Source organism: Talpa europaea (genome assembly GCF_964194135.1).
Source record: "Talpa europaea genome assembly, chromosome: 1".
Taxonomy (NCBI): Eukaryota; Metazoa; Chordata; class Mammalia; order Eulipotyphla; family Talpidae; genus Talpa; species Talpa europaea.
Window position 1 is genome coordinate 5369788 of NC_140073.1, and position 17539 is coordinate 5387326.

Consider the following 17539-nt stretch of genomic DNA (forward strand, 5'->3'; position numbering starts at 1 on the left):
TAGCGGCCAGAACGGCAAGCACATTCACAGCGGCAGAGGTGTGCCAAGCGCCACGACCTCACGACAAGTTCTAAGGTACATTTTCTCCATAGTGGACACCCAGCGACACAGCCACATTGTTTGAAAAGCACATCGGTATAAATGTAAACAGCCACGGGATTGAAAGACAGACAGAAATCACCTGCAAGATTTCACATTGCTGTTTCAGAGCCAGACCTTCGGCATTATTCATATTCTCGCCTATCAGGTAGGATGCAACCTGTGGAGATGCTGGTGGGGGGGCAGTGGGGGTTCTGGGGCCCAGCTGCCATTCCCATGGTGGTGGAGCAGCCCCGGACACAGTGTCCCGAATCTGTAGCTTGCTTTTGTGCCCCCCAGGGCCCCAAGCGTGCTCGCGCTCCTTCTCCAGAGCCTGTCAGGTGGGGAGGAGGTCCCTGCCCCGGAGGCCAGGGCACTGAGGTCACTCACACTTGGTCCCGCCCAGGCTGGCCAGCCGTGGTCAGCACACAGCACAGCACGCTCGTGACCAGGGCTCGCCCAACTTAGACACTGGCCTTCTGCTCAGTCTCGGAAGCTGGCAGTGGGCGGTGTATGAGAACAAGCGTCCCGCAGGTCTATCCTGAACCCCCTCTCCTGAATGCACGGTGGGGAAGGCCCTATTCATCAAGGATGCTTGCAGTCCCAGAGGGAGCTCCTCGTCCCCAAAGGGGAAAACAAAACCCCACATGGATTTGGCCTGTGCTGGTTAGTTCTGGAGGGTAAGGGAGCTGGGGAAGAGGTGCAAGCCGGCCACCTCCTGGTTTGGTCCAGGAAATGGGGAAGCTGACAAGGGTTTGGGTTAAGGGAGCCGGGGAGAGGGCAGGAAAGCTGGCAGCTGTGCACAGAGTAGGAAGGCCTAGAGTGGGAAGGCCAAGGGCAGGACCGTGCTCAGGGTGCACTGTGGCGGAGGTGGCTGCCCCAAGGCTGGACGCAACCCGTGCACTAGAGAAAGGTCAGCGCCAGCTCCTAGGGTTTGAGTGGCCCCCGCTCCCACTGTGGCCTCGCCTGGACAGAGGACCAGTGTGGAAGCAGAAGGCAGGACATGTCAGAGAGAAAGTGTTTCTGACCCCATTTCAAGGACAGGAACACCGGGAGGTGCCCGGGTCCTCCGTCTGCTCTGGCCTTGGCCTCACTCCAGCCTCCGGGGCAGCTGGCGCTCTGGCTCCCCCCCAGGACAGTGGTGCAGCCCTGCTGCCCCTTAAGGTCACCCCAGGGGCCAGATCACCTGCTAGCACCCTGTTCCCCAATGACGGCCCAGACGGAACTGTCTTAATAAAAAAAAATAATTTATTGTCAACAAAGGAGATATATACAACAGGAGAACAGGTGACAGGAGTGAGGGTGAATGGAGCCCCCAGGTGGGCTGCTCTGGCCACCTTCAGGGATGGAGCGGGAAGAGGTAATGGAGGGCTCCTGGTGCGGGACCCTGAACGGATGGGGGAGGAGAGGTGTCCCCCGAGGTAGTGGGACTCAGTTCAAACCCCTTTATGACCACCTCTTGTGTAAGGCACTGTGCCAGGGGAGAATGGTGGGGGGCTCAGGGGGAGGGGGGAGGAGGCTGGGGACGAGGTCTGGGTCAGCAAAAGGATTGGGATGGGTGTTCTCCACAAGCCCAGTGCCCTACCGCACAACAGCCCCCTGTGCACCTCAGGGCCCAGGTTCAGGCCTGGCCAGGGAGAAAGAATTCCAGTGCCCCAGTAACAGCGACGCCGCGCCCCCCTCCTCCATCCTGTCTCGGCGCCATGTCTTACTCTCCATTAGGTGGCCTGGCTGGGCAGCTCTGAGTGATAAGCCAAAGGGGGATGCTGCCCCTGCTCCCCACCCTCCCCAGAAAAGCAAGAACCTACACGCCACTCCCCGCCTCTGGCTGGTGCCCCACTGTGGTGCTAGATTCCGACAGAACCGCAGGCCAGTCTGGGGTGTCACCTGCTCCCACACCCTTGGTGCCCTGGGGGTGCTTGGACCAGTCTTGAAGGAGGCTGACGGCCGGGGGCTCCTCCATCCGCACTCGGATGACCTGGAGATCCAGTGTCCCGCGAAGCCCCGGAGGGGGAGCTGCGCAGGGGCGGGAGCAGAGAGTAGAGTCAGGGCCCTCCAGACACCCCCACGAGGATGTTCCTGAAAACTGCCCCTTTCCACAGCCCAGCACCTGGCGGGGAGGCAGTGGGAGGCTCCGCTCTGGGTTGGTCCTGGGACCACAGCCACCGGGAGTCAAGGTCAGGCCTCCAGGGCAGAGTCAGCGCACCCCGAGCCCTCTGCTACTGGCATGTGGCTGATTAGCCTGCTCCCCTTCAGCTCTTCAGCTGACTCCAGTCTACCTAAAACTCGCGGGTATCCTAGCCAGAGGGATTCTTCCCAGTGTGGACAGGGGTGATGGGGCAGGGAATCCTCAGCACAGAGTAAGACATGGTTCTGCCCACAAGAAGTCCCTGAGCAGGGGCCTCCCTGGTGACACAAGGGGTTAAGACACAGCACTGTTAAGCTACCTGCAGCCACTGTAGCACGAGTTCCATCCCCGGCCAGGGAGCTGACCCACAGGGTGCAGCAGACCTCTCCTGTCTCACCTGATCCCCCCCTCGGGAGTGGATTTCAGTGGATCTACCTGTTCTGCTCCCCACTCTGTTTCTGGTGAATCCTCTCACACCCACCCTCCCCCCATCTCTGGCCTGCACCCCAGATCTTGTATGCATATGTAAATAAGTAAATAAATCTTAAAAAACAAAAAAGAAGTCCCTGAGCAATTAGGTAGGTGGGGGAGCACTGCACCCCGGCCCCATCAAGTCTACCATAGTGGAGCAGAGAAGCTACTCGTAATGGGCAAAACCAGGCCTCAAGTCGGGTGCACAGCCTGTTGACACCAGCGGTCGCGGGGAGCTGCTGCGACAAGGGTGCAGGCACACCCGACACCTTTACATTGAAAACAAAACCAAAAAAAAAATGCATCTACGTGGGAGAGAAAACTACAATTTTGCTGTCCAGGTCACTTATAACGACGCAGACGCTGCCACTGGGTCAGACCAGGGAGCAAACCGTGGTGCAGCCGCAGAAGTGGGTTTGTCTCCCCGGCAAGCTCCCTGAAGGCCGAACCCCACACACTTCTTTCTCAGCCCAGTGGGAGCCATGGAGCACGCACACTAGTCCAGCTGTGTGGCAGCTGCCTCGGGCGCCACTGGCTGGAGCGGGCCCAGCCCCCTTGGAATTATGTTCCCGTCGTGAGAACCAGCGTGCAGGACAGGCAGCTAGAAGATGCGGCATGTGACGTGGGGACCCAGTATGTTAGACGTGGGCGGAGGAAAAATTAGCCAGGAAAGGGAACAGGGACAGAGAGTGGATCCCGGACACATCTCGGTGCTGGGGCTACCAGGATTTGCTGCTGGGGTTCGAGAGACAAGAGGGGGATGACCCAAGGGTTTGGCTCAAGCAATCTGAAGAAAGGGGGAGGGGAGAGAGTGGAGAGGAGCCGGGCTGCGGGGAGGAGATGGGGGTTCAGTCTGGACATGCTGAGTTTGAGATGGTTCAGACAAGCACACAGGGGTCAAAAGGCAGCTGAAGAGAAGCTGGGGCCCAGGGACAGGTCCATCCGCAGGGGCGAGGGGACAGGACCAGACGGTCTGTGAGCACGTGGCCCACACCTGAAAGGCTAACCCAGTGGGATCACACGGGAGTGAGACACTCGGCCTGCAGTTTGGGCACCGAGTTGTTGCTTCTCCACAGACACAGCAACTCCCTGCGCCGGGCACGGGGGCGTCACAGTGCATGAAACACACCACCGCCCTGACCCAAGGGCGCTCACATTCTAGAAAGGGAAGAGGGAACAAAAGGTTCCAATGTGAGCAGCTGAGACTGTACAGGCAAGACAGACAGAGGAACAGCCAGCGAGGCCGAAGAGAACCAGGCCAGCTCTGCCTAAGGGGCAGAGAGTGCCTCCTGGAGAGGGGCCGCTGCCACTGCCGCCAGACCAGGAAAGGCAGGGACTGAGGACTGGCCCCTGGATTCCACTTGGTGCAAGTAACTGGCCTTGCCAAAAAGGCAGTCCCAGTGTGGGGCGGGGAGCAAGGGGATGCGTGCGGTTCTGGATAAGCGATGAAAATGGACGTAAATGGCTTTAGGCTGGAGGCAGTTAGCAGAGAACGTGCTTCCCAACTTGGCTATAAAGGTCCAAGGACACAAGGGATAGCGGCTGGGAGGGCAAGGGTGACAGAAATCAGTGTTGTGGGGGAAGCGCCAGAAGAGAGGGCAAAGCTGAGTGAGCTCTTTCAGCTGCTTATGGGCGAGTGGCCCCAAGTTTCCCAACACCTTACGCAGCGGTTAGTGGATTTAGGAGGTAACGCCCGAGTGAGCTCAGCGCACAGTAAGAGCTCACCAAGTGAGGTGCTCTCAAGCCAAGGGAATTAAAAGCCGACCTTGTTGGTACCAACAGCAGGAGTGAAGCCTGAGATGAGGCAGAGACGTCCTTCCAGAAATCATGATCGGAGAACCAGGGTCAAAAAAGCACAAGCCAGGAGGACTTTTCTGGGCCCTATATCACCCCAATCCCCAAACTACCCCAAACGCCTGAGCCATCCCAGGATCATGCCGTCTGCCCCCCTCCACCGCAGCCACATTCGTGTAATATGCATACATATGGGTGGAGAGTAACCCTGGAAATGTCCCCACCAGAGAGGTGGAGGCTGCCACCACCCACACATCCATGAGGACACACCTGAGTGTTCTTTGTGCTGGGCACCATGCCAGGTGCTAAGCAGATAGCAGCAAACAAGACCTTTCCTCAAGAAGCAAATGCCTGGGCTCCCTCCCTCACATACGCCTTGCTTCTTGGTCCAGCAGGAAGGCCCGCTGTGTCTGGCCCAGGCCTCTCTTAAGCTGGCCCCAAGTCAGGGCCTACTGAAATCAAACACCAAGATAGAGGGGCTCTTTCCCCACTATTTCTGAGGGAGCCCTCAGAACTTGCCTTCTCCCCTGGTCTGGACAACCCTCCCTCACCCTCATCCTCTAAGACCCTTGGAAAGCTCCAGAAGGTCTTCACTGACTGCTCCACACCCATCTCTACCAGGGTAGCTGACCTGACCACAGTGACCCTTTTCAGCTTCTAAATCCTTAATTTTTAAACATTTTTTTCCCCCCAAAGTGCCAGGACCTTTATTCTTCCAAGAACTTGAACACATCAAGTGATCCCGAGCAGAGACAATTCTGGTCAAAGCCTCACAGGTTTCTGAGACATCTGTCTAAGCTGTGGGTTTCTAAATCCTCTCCTCTGGAGACTCTGCTCAGCACAGAACCATCGTAGGCGCCCCCGCAGTCTTGCCCACGTCGCTTCTGAGAGCTTCTCCAGGGCTGGCCCGGGGGGCCCTGTGCTGTCCTCAGCCTCTGGCTTCTAGGCTGCCTCCAGTCTCCACATCCACGAGTGAGACACCGCCCCATCGCCTCCATCCCTCAATCCTTCCATCAGCAAACTGAGCCCCAAAATCTCAGACTTTGCCCATTCACCCCAAATGAACTCACCACTCCAGACAGGGGGAAGTCTGGGCACAGGGCAGCCCAGGACTCGAAAGAAGGCTCCCCTTTGAGAATGAAGCCAGGAGAGCACTACTGGAGGCGGGCGTCACTTAGAGCCGCAGCCCACGGGGAGGCGGGGGAGACGCGTGGCTCCAGGGCCAGCAGAGCGCACGGTCTCGGGAGGCAGAACTGGGACTCGAGCCGAAGCCTGAGCCAGTTAAAACCATGATCTCCGCGATGGGGCGAGGCCTGAGATCAGAAAAGCGGAGCCCATTTTGGTAAAATAAAGAAACAAACGGCGTGTGCACACACACAGGTACGCACACACGCACCTGCGTGCACCCCCCGCCCCCCGCTGTGTAAAAGATCTGAAGGACACAAGCCAAACTATTGGCTTGTCCCCTGGCAGCTGGAGTAGTGGCATCACTGCTTCTTCTTTATACAAGGACACCTCCTTTCTGAGAGGCCTGCTCTGGGGAGCAACCAGCACCCCCGCTGCCAGTTTCTCAGCCTAGACCTCCAAACACACACTTCCGACAGCGGGAGCGGGCACTCCTGACACACACCCACTATTCTCCTGAGCCCAACAAGCAAGATGGAGAGGGACCCGGCTTGGCCCTGCTCTCCTGGACCGTGTTCCAGTCTCACGAGCTTCTTGCCACTCCTCGGTCATGTGACCGAGGGGCCAGAGATGCCTCGTCCTCAGCCCCGGGATCTGTGACTGTGGTCTATCACGCTGCGAGGGAGGATGAAGGCTGCAGTGGAACCCACATCACTCAGCAGCTGACTTTAAAATGAAGCGGGTCAATTGGGCCATGGGGGTGGGCTCAGCGTTGTCATGGGGGCCTCAACAGGAAGAACAGAACAATAAGGTGGCCAAAGGCTCTGCCGGCCAGTGCTGATTTAAAGATGGAGGAGGCCACGAGCCAAGAGATGTGGTGGCCTCTAGATGCTGGCCAAGGCAAGAAAACAGCTCCCCCTAGAGCCTCCAGCAGGGAACCAGGCCTGCTTCTGACCTCCACAGCAGAGGGTGATAAATGTGTTGTCTTTAGTCACTAAGTTTATGGTACTTTGCTATGTGACCACCGAAAAGGGAGACAAGAACCATGGGGAAGAGGGAAGAGTCTCTGAGACTTTGTCTCTCCATCTGGAAGATATTTTTGCAAGGGTCAAAGGAACTGCACAGAAATTCCTTAAAATCAGTAGCACGCAATCCCTGCCCAAGGGCCCGTGCCCCCGCAAGGAGGCAGCTCTCTGGGCAGCGGTCCTCTTGGACGTGTCTGTCCAGTCCCCCACTGGCCTACTCTTCCTTAACTGCCCTGCTCTGGCCCCTGCCCACCAGGGCGAGGTGGGGTCCTCTCAGGCTCCACGTGGAATCCACCTCGAATATGGGCACAGGTGTGGGGTTTGGGGGACACGGCCTAGCCCAACCGAGGCACCGGTCCCAGGATACTCGGGGAGTGCTTGGCAAAGCTCTGCTCCCAATCATGCAGATTCCCCTGCCCCGGCCCCTCTCCTGGGGCCCTGGCCCCAGTGCTCCCCGCCCCCCACCCCGGGCTCTGCTCTGGCCAGCCTCAAAGGCCAGGCCAGGCCTGACTTGCCTCTGTCGCCCCCTCTCAGTAGCTCACCTGCAGAGGGGCTCTCCAACTGGGGAAGGCCTTCCCCTGGGGCGCCCCCCTCTTTGGGGGGGCCCTTGCTGTCTGGGGTCCTGAGCTGCGTGTGGGAGAAAAGCTGGAGAACAAAGCCAGGGGGGAAGGTGCCGTCCGTGAAGTGCCGGACCTCAGCAGGGGCCGCGAACGTCTCTGTGGGCGAGTCCGGTGATGGCGGCTCTGGGGGCGACAAGATGGGGCTGTGAGCCTGGGAGACTGGGCCCTCAGCTCCACAGAGGTCAGAACCCCCAGGGCTGAGCCCAAGCCTCCGGGGCGGTGTAGGGGCCCTCTGCCTGGCCCAGGCCGCCCCTCACCTGGGTCAGGATCAGGGTCCGGGTCCAAGTCCAGATCCAGGTTTTTGGTCATGGGTCTGCCTCTTTTCTTCCTGACTGGCTCGTCCCCAGGAGGCTCCTTCCATCTCTGGCCACGGAGCTTCTTGCTTCCTGGTTCCGTGACAGGGGCAGCTGCTGAGAGACAAGCCCTCACGTCTTCATAACAGGCCATGCCCGAACCCCGCACCTCAGGGCCATTGAAGACCCGTGCCCACCAGCCTTTCCCCACCCAGAAAATGGGCCAGGGCCGCCCATCCCCCGAGGCGCCCCCTTCCCTATAAACTGACCAGGAAGCTCTAGGGGGCGGAGTCCCCTGGGCCGAATCCTTTTGGGGAGGGATGGGTTGTCCTCAGAGTCCAGGAGAACCACAATCTCGGCTGGCATTTTGGCGGCGTCTGCACTGGAGTCTGGGTCTCCGTCGACATCTTGGCCAGAGTCTGAAGGGACCGTGGTCCAGTGAGCGCCGTGATTCCGCAGACCAACCCCGCCCCCACTTCACCCCACTACCTGAGTTGGGTGGGGACGGCTGCTCAGCTCTGACATCTTGCAAGAGGGCCACCCCCTCACTCCAGGCCTCCAGGATGTTGCTCTTCTCGGAAGGGCTCAGGTCCAGGGTGTGGGGGTGCTGCTCCAGGATGTGCATGCGCGCCGTGTCCGCCGAGGGGGACCGGATCTCAGCCCCACACACCATGCACAGCGCCCGCCCGCTGCCTCCCGGGCTGTTCCCCACCAGGAACTCCTGCTCCCAAGACACCTGCTGCTTGGGCTCCTCGCAGCCGTCGCTGCCGGCCTCCAGCAGGCTGGGCCTAGGCAGCGGGGGCTTCTCCTGCTGGGCCACTGTGGAGGCGCAGAGGAGAGGGTGCCATCAGCTCAAGTGCCGTCAGTCACGACACGTAGAACACAACTCCCAAGCTGGCTGGTGAGGTTGTGGGGGCAGCACCTACCATCTTTCCCCTCTTCTCCTGGGGTCCAGGGGTCTTGCCATCCAGCTGCCTCCTCTACCCTTCCCGAGGCCTGCAGGTGCCCATGGCAGTTTCTCAATGGGGACCCATTCCGACATGTCTTCAACTTGACACATCGTTCCAGACCACCCGGAAGAGCCTGACAAACTCCTACACATCCTTCATGGCCCTGCTCAAATTCCCACCTGTGTGAAGCCTTTCCTGATGCCCCATTCTGAGTGGTGGATTATACCCACATCGACTTCCAGGTTTGGGGATGAAGGTCCCCGGCATACAGAAGATGCTTCACGAGCCCTGGGTCAGTGAACGACATGCCTCTTTCTCCTGCTGTTGAGACTCCTTCAAAAGGCCACCCCACACCTGCGAACTAGGCTCTCTTGCCAGGGGGTCCCAGAGCCCTGCAGCTGTACCCTTGTCCCTGGGGCCTGCCCAGCATCTGCTCAGTGCATCTGGGGGGACTGCCACCTTTCAGGGCTGCACCGCTTCCACCTGAGAGGATGGGACGAAGTACACACCCCTCCCCTCCACTCTGTTCTCTCCAGAGCCTGCACTGTGGCCCATGCACCGCAGGCGCCAGCTCAGCACCGGGTTTCCGCGTTCACGCCTGCACCTCCAGCTCTGGGGCAGCACGGCACACGGGGCATTCAGGAATGTCTGACGAGGCACTGACTGAAGCCCCACCTGGAGGCACCAGAGCATCCTGGGCTCAGGCACTTCTTGGGCTCATTGGGCTGATGGTCCCAACTCCCATGAATGAAACCCAGACCCACATGTGTCACTCCATCTCCACCTCTCCTGACGTGCCTCAGGCATCTCAGACCTGCCACATTCAAACCTGAACGCCATCTCCCATGGCCTGCATCTCACCCTCTCAGCTCAGCAAGCGGGAAGCCCATCCTTCCAGTTGCTCCAGCCCGAACCCTGAATTTCTCCTGCCACCACCATCCCAATCTTTGAAGATGCTCCTGCTTTAGGACCTTCGTCCTCGCTATTCTCTCTGCTTGGAATGCTGCTCACTCCCTCCGGGTCCGTGCACAAAATTCACTCCATTTGGGAAGGCCTTCCTGTTCATACAGTAGGTCCAACAAAACGCTCATCTCACTCCTCTGCTTAAACGCCATCTGACATGTTACACCTCTGTTCACCTGCTGGCCTGCCCTCCACTGTGACCACATATACACGTTCCGGAGAGCGCGGTTTCGTCTGCTTACAGACATTAGCATGGCAGCTGAACAGAGAGCCTGGCATACAGCAGGTACCCCCCAGCACCTGTTGAATGAATTAACTTCTCTAGACTTGTACTTCCTCATTCCCAAGGATGGGGGACAAGACAGCTTGAGAGAATTAACTAAGAGCCTGGCATCCCGCGCTCAGTAGAGTACTCGCAGGGAAACTACCTCTGCTGGACTGAAAGCTTTGACAAAGGTGGTGGCTTTATGTCCTCATTTTAAAATCCTCCTGTTTCCGAAAAGCATGAGGCCAAGAGGCAGACAGCCTGTACTTCCAGCCAAAAGGTAAATAAAAAGCCTCGCCCTCCACCTCCCAGGGAGAGTCCCCTGAAGGAACAGGCATCCAGGAACGTGACAAGACATCTGCATTTCCATGAACGCTAAGTCCCCCACAAAGAAGGCCCTTTGTTTTCGTTTGCAAGGTCCAGAGGACTGAAGAAACTGGGGAAAGGAGCAGGGAAGGGGGGCATTCCCAGAGCCAGTCTCCCCTGGGCCTGTTTACTTCTGGGGTGGCTCAATCGCTTCCTCGCCCAGCGCTTTTTTCCAAAACCGGGCGCCGCCTGCAATGCCATTCACCCTGAAGTTCCAGAATCTGCCACCTGTGGCTCACGCCCCGGGGAAGGGCTGCAGGGCAGGGGTGGGAGAGGCTCTACGCCTGGCGGGCTCCCAGAGCCCTTCCGCGGCGGCGGCGGCGGGCGCCCGCTCCAGCCCCGCGTCTCCCCCGCGCCTCGCGGCCCCGGGCCCGGCCCCTAGGCCTCGCCGCCCCCGCCTGAGCCGCGGCGGCCGCCGGGCTGTCTCCGCTCCCCTGGGCCCGAGGCCGCGGCCGCAGACCCGGCGCCGCGGGGGCCCCGGGCGCGCGGCGGGCCGGGGAGGGGGCGCGCGGGCGCCGGAAGATCCGGAGCGCGGCGGGCGCGGAGCTGGAAGGCTCAGACCCCGGGCGAGGGCGGGGGAGGCCCGAGATTCCAGCCCTCGGCGGGGCGGAGCCAGCGCGCGCCGGGCCCAGACGCGGGGGGCACGGGCGCCCCGGGCCCCAGAGGGGTGCGGGGCGGGGGGCGGGCGGAGGGGGCGCCCCGGGCGGGGGCCGGGGCCCGGGCCGCGGAAGTGCCGCCGCCTCACCTCGGAGCACCGGCTCGGGCCGCGGGATCACGGCCACCACCACGGCCTCGTCCTCGTCCTCGCCGTCCTCGCACTTGAGCGTCACCTCGAAGCAGTCGAGCGCGGCGCCCTCGGCCTTCAGGGCCATGGCGGCCGGCGGGCGCGGGCCGCGGAGGACGGGCTGGCGGGCCCGGCGCAGCCCCCGCGCCGCCGCCGCCGCTCGCCGGCTCGGGACTAGCGCGTCGGGACCCCGGGCGGGGCGGGCTCATCCGGGGCCCCAGCCCCCCGCCGCTCCCTTTTATGGAGGCTCATTGTGGCGCCCGCCCGGCCGGCTCGCCGGGCCCGCCCCCGCCGCGCGCGGCCAATCAGGCGCGGCCCCGCCCCGCGCACGCGGCCCCGCCGGCTCCGGGGACCCGCACGGCGGCGGGAAGGGCCGCGCGGCGCCCCGCGCCCCCCGCGCCCCCGCGCCCCCGCGCCCCCGCGCCCCCGCGCCCCCGCGCCCCCGCGCCCCCGCCCGCGCGGCCGCTCGCGCCCGCGGCCCCTCAACTCCCCGGGGCGTCCGCAGCCGTCGGCCGGGCCGGCGCCCTCCCGCGCGAAGCCGCTCGGGCTGGATGCCGGCGTGAGGGGCGCACCTGGGTCCCCCGAGATTTGGATGGGGTCCCTTGAACGAGCCTTCCCCCGCCAGAAGATGCTGGGCGGGGAAAGGACGGGTCGGGGTGGAAAAGGGCTTCGGCCCTGGGGCCTCATTCCGTGACTGGCCCGCGCTGTGACCTTGGCCCGCGGCCTGTTTCCTCACGCGGCCTCATCCTTTGGAAAGATAAACAGGGGCGCCTCTGGACGGGCGAAGGCAAAGATGGGGAGCGTGGCCCGCGCACCCCGCCCCGCCCCCTCCCGCGCTGGGGGTGAGTCCAGAAATTGTGGCCCTCCTCAAGGTCACAGAAATCCCCCGGGGCCCCAGACCAGAGTCCAGTTGCCATGACGCTGCGTCCTAATCCCACTCCCGGGGAGCTTGCGCCTCTGCCACAGATTCCACTTGAGAAAATGACGTCGAAAATCCACTTTTAGCCTCCCTGGTGGCACAAGGGGTTAAGCACTGCACTGTGAAGCAATCCGCAGCCTCTGCACCACGAGTTCGATCCCCCGACCGGCCAGGGAGCATCTCACATGGAGCAGCTCTCCTGTCCCTCCTGCTGCTCCCCTCAGCAGTGGATTTCAGTCAGTCTGCCTGTTCTGCGCCCCACTCTGTCTCTGGTGAATCCTCTCACACACACACACACACACACACACACACACCCCGCACCTCTGATCTGTACCCCAGTTCTTGTATGCATAAATAAATAAATCTTAAAAAAAAAAAGAAAACCCACTTTTAAATGCCACTGTGTCACACCAGTCAGTAGTAATTCAGAAGCATGTAGTAAGTGGAGGGTGAGAGAGATGTGAACTAGTCTAACTGGACCACAGTATGATTTTTTGGTTAAAGATTTATTTATTTGGGCCTCCCTGCAAGGGGTTAAGCACTGCACTGTGAAGCAATCTGCAGCCTCTGCAGCACGAGTTTGATCTGCTGCTGGACAGGGGGCCACCCACATGGCACAGCAGACCTCTCCTGTCTCAACCGTGTGCTTCCGTCAATCTACCTCTTCTGTTCCCCAATCTGCCTGTTATGTTTCCCCACTCTGTCTCTGGTGAATCCTCTCTCACACACACACACACCCCACCCCGTATCTCTGGCTTGTACCCCAGCTCTTGTATGCACAAATAAATTTTTTAAAAATATTTATTTATTTATACATACAAGAGCTGGGGTACAGGCCAGAGGTGTGGAGATGAGAGGATTCACCAGAGACAGAGTGGGGAACAGGACAGGCGGATCCACTGAAACACACTGCTGAGGGGAGCAGTGGACAAGATAAAAGAGGTTTGCTGTGCCATATGGGTCACCTTCCTGGCCAGATTGCTTCATGGTGCTGACCCTTAACTCCCTGCGGGGCCACCAGGGAGGCTTTGGCTTCTTTTAATTAGCATGTCCTTGTAACATATCAGTACTGCATTCTCTTTATAATTGGACTATATTCAATGTATGTCTATGTACTGTTTATGAAATCCGCTCATCGGTGATAGACATCTGGGTAGTTTCTACCTTGTGGCTTCTGTGAAGAGTGCTGCAGGGAACATTATGGACAAGTCTTTGTTTGGACATTTGCTTTCAATTTTGCGGGGTATATGCCGAGGAGTGGAATTGCTGAGTGATATCGTAATTCTATGTTTAACCTACCAAGGTGCTGCCAGACTCTTTCCCACAGCTGCTATACCCAGTGTTCCCACCAGCAGTGTAAGAGGGATCCAGTTTCTCCACGTCCTTGCCAACACTTGCTATTGTCCATCTTTCCTATTACAGCCATTGAGAGGGCACATGGTAACATACCAAAAGGGTTTGGATGTGCCTTTTCCTAATGACTCAGGATGTTGACCAGGTTTTCCTGTGCGCATTCTCCCTTTGTGTTTGTTCTTTGCAAGAATATCTCTTCAGATCCTTTGCTCATTTTAAAATTGGGTCATCAGTCTTTGTATTGTTGAGTTGTAAGGGTTCATTATATCTTCTGTATACTAGATCCTTATCTGGTATAAAATTTGTATATATTTCTCCTATCATCTGAGTTGTCTTTTTATTCTTTTAGTAGTTTCATTTGCAGCACAAAAATAGCAAATCACTTTTTTATACATTTATTTATGCATACAAGAGCTGGGGGGTAAGCCAGAGGTGTGGGGGGTGAGAGGATTCACCAGAGACAGAGTGGGGAACAGAACAGGCAGACTGACTGAAATACACTGCTGAGGGGAGCAGCGGGGAGACAGGAGAGGTCTGCTGTGCCATGTGGGTTGCTCCCTGGCCGGGGATCGAACTTGTGCTGCAGTGGCTGCTAATAGCTTGGATAGTGCTGAGACTTAACCCATTGGAGCACCAGGGAGGCCTGGAAAACATTCTTAGGTACATATCTTGGTGGACATATGTACTTTTTTTTTTTTTTTTTTTTTTGTGGGGCCCTCGCTGGCGGCCGGGGATTGAACTGGCGCTGCAGAGGCTGCGGGCAGCCTTGCAATCCAGCGCTCAACCACTGTGCCACCAGGGGAGGCCCTTATACTTATTTTTGTTGAGCATGTACCCATTGGAATTGCCAGGTCATAGATTTATAGGTATAATTAGTTCTACCAGGGCCTTCTAGACATTTCTCAAAGTGGTTTTATTAATATATATTCCCACCAGCACTGTAAGAGTTCCACCTGTCTATCTCCTCGCCAACACTCCTCGTTGTCCATCTTTTCAGTTTGAGCCATTCTGGTGAGAGTGTATTGGTATCTCATTGCTGCACCTCCCCCTGCAGTGACCTTTAGGGCTAACTGTCCCTAGGTCCGGCTGGGCAACCAGCGCGCAGGGGGAGAACAGCAAAACCCTACCTGCTGCACCTCCCACCGCAGTGATCTTTAGGAATGGCTTTCGCCACGGTCCCTAGATGGAATGGCTTTCGCCACGGTCCCTAGATCCGGCTGGGCACCAGCGCGAGGTGGGAGAACAGCCTGAAGCAGAGGAAGTGCAGCGGAAGCTCCCTGAAAAGGCAGAAGCTTATCAATAGATAACGACCACCAAGAACCACTACAAGAATGCTAAAAATCCTATCCTGTCTTCCTAGAACTACAAACTTTAATCCCTTATCTGTCTTTCTAAACTTCCTCCTTTCTTCTATAATGGTCATTGCTTGTTATGTAGATCACCTCCCTGATAGTGATAGACTGAGCCAGCGAGCAAGCTAATTTCTTTGATATTCATTCCTGTGCTTTTAGAAAACATATATATACTAGTCACAAACTTAAGGAAAATTACACTCAGATTTTCACTCTTGAAGTGTGTCTGTGTGTCATTTCTTTCGCTGACGCCCTGACCACCCTGCACGCTTCTCTCAACCCTGAGGTGGCCTCATCGTCTACTGCTGTACTGGTCCGCGGCAGGTGGCGCCCAACGTGGGGCCCCGACATTTTATTTCATTTCGTGACCAATTCTGGGACTCCCTTATTTCTTACCCAGTTTGGCTACATTGTGGTTTTTCTCAGGCAATACCTATATCCCCTCTCAAGTCTCAGTTTACTGTGTATGATTTTTCATTTGCTGCTCCAGCCCTTCACTACAGAAAGTTTTCTGTTGGATGGGTACCACCTATGTATGCTTTTCACCATCATAATAAGACTTATTTCCAGCCTGAACTTTTTCGCCTTTTCGCTGCTGTTGATGCCGTTCACTTCAAACAACCTGGATACAACACAACCAAAGTTCCTGTGCGTGCCTGCGTTGGATACCCCTTTGCTCTGCTCCTGGGAAATGCTTCATCCACACGTATCCAACCCCGCAGGAACTCTTATTCTATCCAATGTTCGAGTTGTGTGGTTACTAATTGTATTACCCCCTCTCTTGCTAATCGATATCCTGTAATGGTCTTGCTCAAAAGACCCTCCTATGTTATGTTACCTGTTGATTTACATGACATGCCTTGGTATGATAATACTGCCATGCAAGTTTTACATGAAGTACATGCTCTTCTTCGTCCCAAACGTTTTATTGCTGCCCTTATTCTGGGCATTGCCGCTCTGATTTCCTTAGTTACCTCTTTAGCTGCCTCCTCTGTTGCTTTAATTCAGGAAGCTAACACAGCTTCTTTTGTAAATGACCTTACCAAAAACGTGTCCATGGCGCTCGCAATACAGCGGGACATTGATTATAAGTTAGAAAGAAAGTTAAATGCTCTAGAAGAAATTGTTATTGCTATTGGCAATGAGGTTCAACTTCTCAAACAACAACTGTCTACTCGTTGCCATGTTCAGTTTCGTTTCATTTGTGTTACGCCTTTATATTATAACTCTTCCTTACATTGGAATCTTACCAAGCATCACCTATTAGGCATCTGGCAAGACAATGACCTTTCTCATGACCTTTCGTCTCTCCAAGCTGAAATTTCTGCTGTCAGTAAGTCTCATCTGCACACTTCACTCTCTTCCTTTGCTCATTCTCTAGCTTCTACTCTCCAATCTTTAACTCCTACTCACTGGTATCATCTCATTCTCTCCTTTATTGTTCTTTCCCTACTCGTCCTGTCCCTTTGTTTACTCCTTCCCCTCTGTGTTCGCTTACTTCACAGGTCCATTCATCATCTTCAACGAGATATGTACGCCTTCCAGCTCCGCTCTAAAAGCAAAGGGGGACCTGCTGCACCTCCCCCTGCAGTGACCTTTAGGGCTAACTGTCCCTAGGTCCGGCTGGGCAACCAGCGCGCAGGGGGAGAACAGCAAAACCCTACCTGCTGCACCTCCCACCGCAGTGATCTTTAGGAATGGCTTTCGCCACGGTCCCTAGATCCGGCTGGGCACCAGCGCGCGGTGGGAGAACAGCCTGAAGCAGAGGAAGTGCAGCGGAAGCTCCCTGAAAAGGCAGAAGCTTATCAATAGATAACGACCACCAAGAACCACTACAAGAATGCTAAAAATCCTATCCTGTCTTCCTAGAACTACAAACTTTAATCCCTTATCTGTCTTTCTAAACTTCCTCCTTTCTTCTATAATGGTCATTGCTTGTTATGTAGATCACCTCCCTGATGGTGATAGACTGAGCCCATGAGCAAGCTAATTTCCTTGATATTCATTCCTGTGCTTTTAGAAAACATATATATACTAGTCACAAACTTAAGGAAAATTACACTCAGATTTTCACTCTTGAAGTGCGTCTGTGTGTCATTTCTTTCGCCGACGCCCTGACCACCCTGCACGCTTCTCTCAACCCTGAGGTGGCCTCATCGTCTACTGCTGTACTGGTCCGCGGCATCTCATTATGCTTTTTATTCTCATTTCTCTCATGAATAATGTTGCTGAACACATTACAGAACATGTATTGGCCATTAGTATATCCTTTGTGTTGATGGACTTGTTTAAGTCTTTTGTCCATTTTTAGTGGATTGTCTTTTCAGTAAGTATTCGCATGGAGTAACACACCCTAACATTCTGTGCTGCTGTTTTAGTGAGGTCCATTCGCCCATTTCTTTCCCAGATCTCCTTGCAACCAAATTTCCAAACCTTAAGAATGATTTATCAAGAAAGAAGAAAGAACACATGGGTTTTAAAAAAAGATTTATTTATTTATTTATGCATACAAGAACTGGGGTACAGGCCAGAGGTGCTGGGTGAGAGGATTCACCGGAGACAAAGCGGGGAACAGAACAGGTGGACTGACTGAAATACACTGCTGAGGGGAGCAGTGGGCGAGCCCGAAGAGGTCTGCTGCGCCATGTGGGTCGCTCCCTGGCCTGGGATGGAGCTAGCACTGCGGTAGCTGCAGATAGCCTCATAGGTTGCATCTTAACCCCTTGCGCCACCAGGGGGGCCCTATCACGTGCACTTACCAAAACTGAAAAACCAATATTTGCGTTTTAGTACTAACTGAACTCCAGATTTCTTTGGGTTTCACTAGCTGTACTGGTCTGCTAAGAGCTACTGTAGCAGAATACCACCGGCTGGGGCGTTTAACCAACATGCATTCAGTTTCTCACAGTCCAAGTTCAAGGTGCCAGCAACGCTGGTGCCTGTGCTGTCTCTTGCTGGCTTGCAGATGGCAGCTTCCCACTGTGTCTCGAGTGAGCCCTACTTCGCGCGCATGCAGGGAGAGCGTGCATGTTCCAGTGTCTCTTCCTCTTGTA

At 56.6% G+C, this 17539-nt stretch overlaps 1 protein-coding gene across 1 annotated transcript; it reads right to left on the reverse strand.

Moving 5' to 3' along the window:
- Positions 1–1882: 1882 nt before the first annotated feature.
- Positions 1883–10977, reverse strand: SPINDOC (spindlin interactor and repressor of chromatin binding; the record flags this gene model as incomplete). Its single annotated transcript, XM_084236085.1, has 6 exons — positions 10824–10977; positions 8024–8353; positions 7804–7953; positions 7499–7648; positions 7164–7364; positions 1883–2094 (listed from the first exon to the last, which is right to left on the reverse strand). Exons 1-6 carry the CDS (start codon positions 10948–10950, stop codon positions 1883–1885), a joined length of 1170 nt encoding a protein of 389 aa, XP_084092211.1. The 5' UTR covers positions 10951–10977.
- Positions 10978–17539: the final 6562 nt, after the last annotated feature.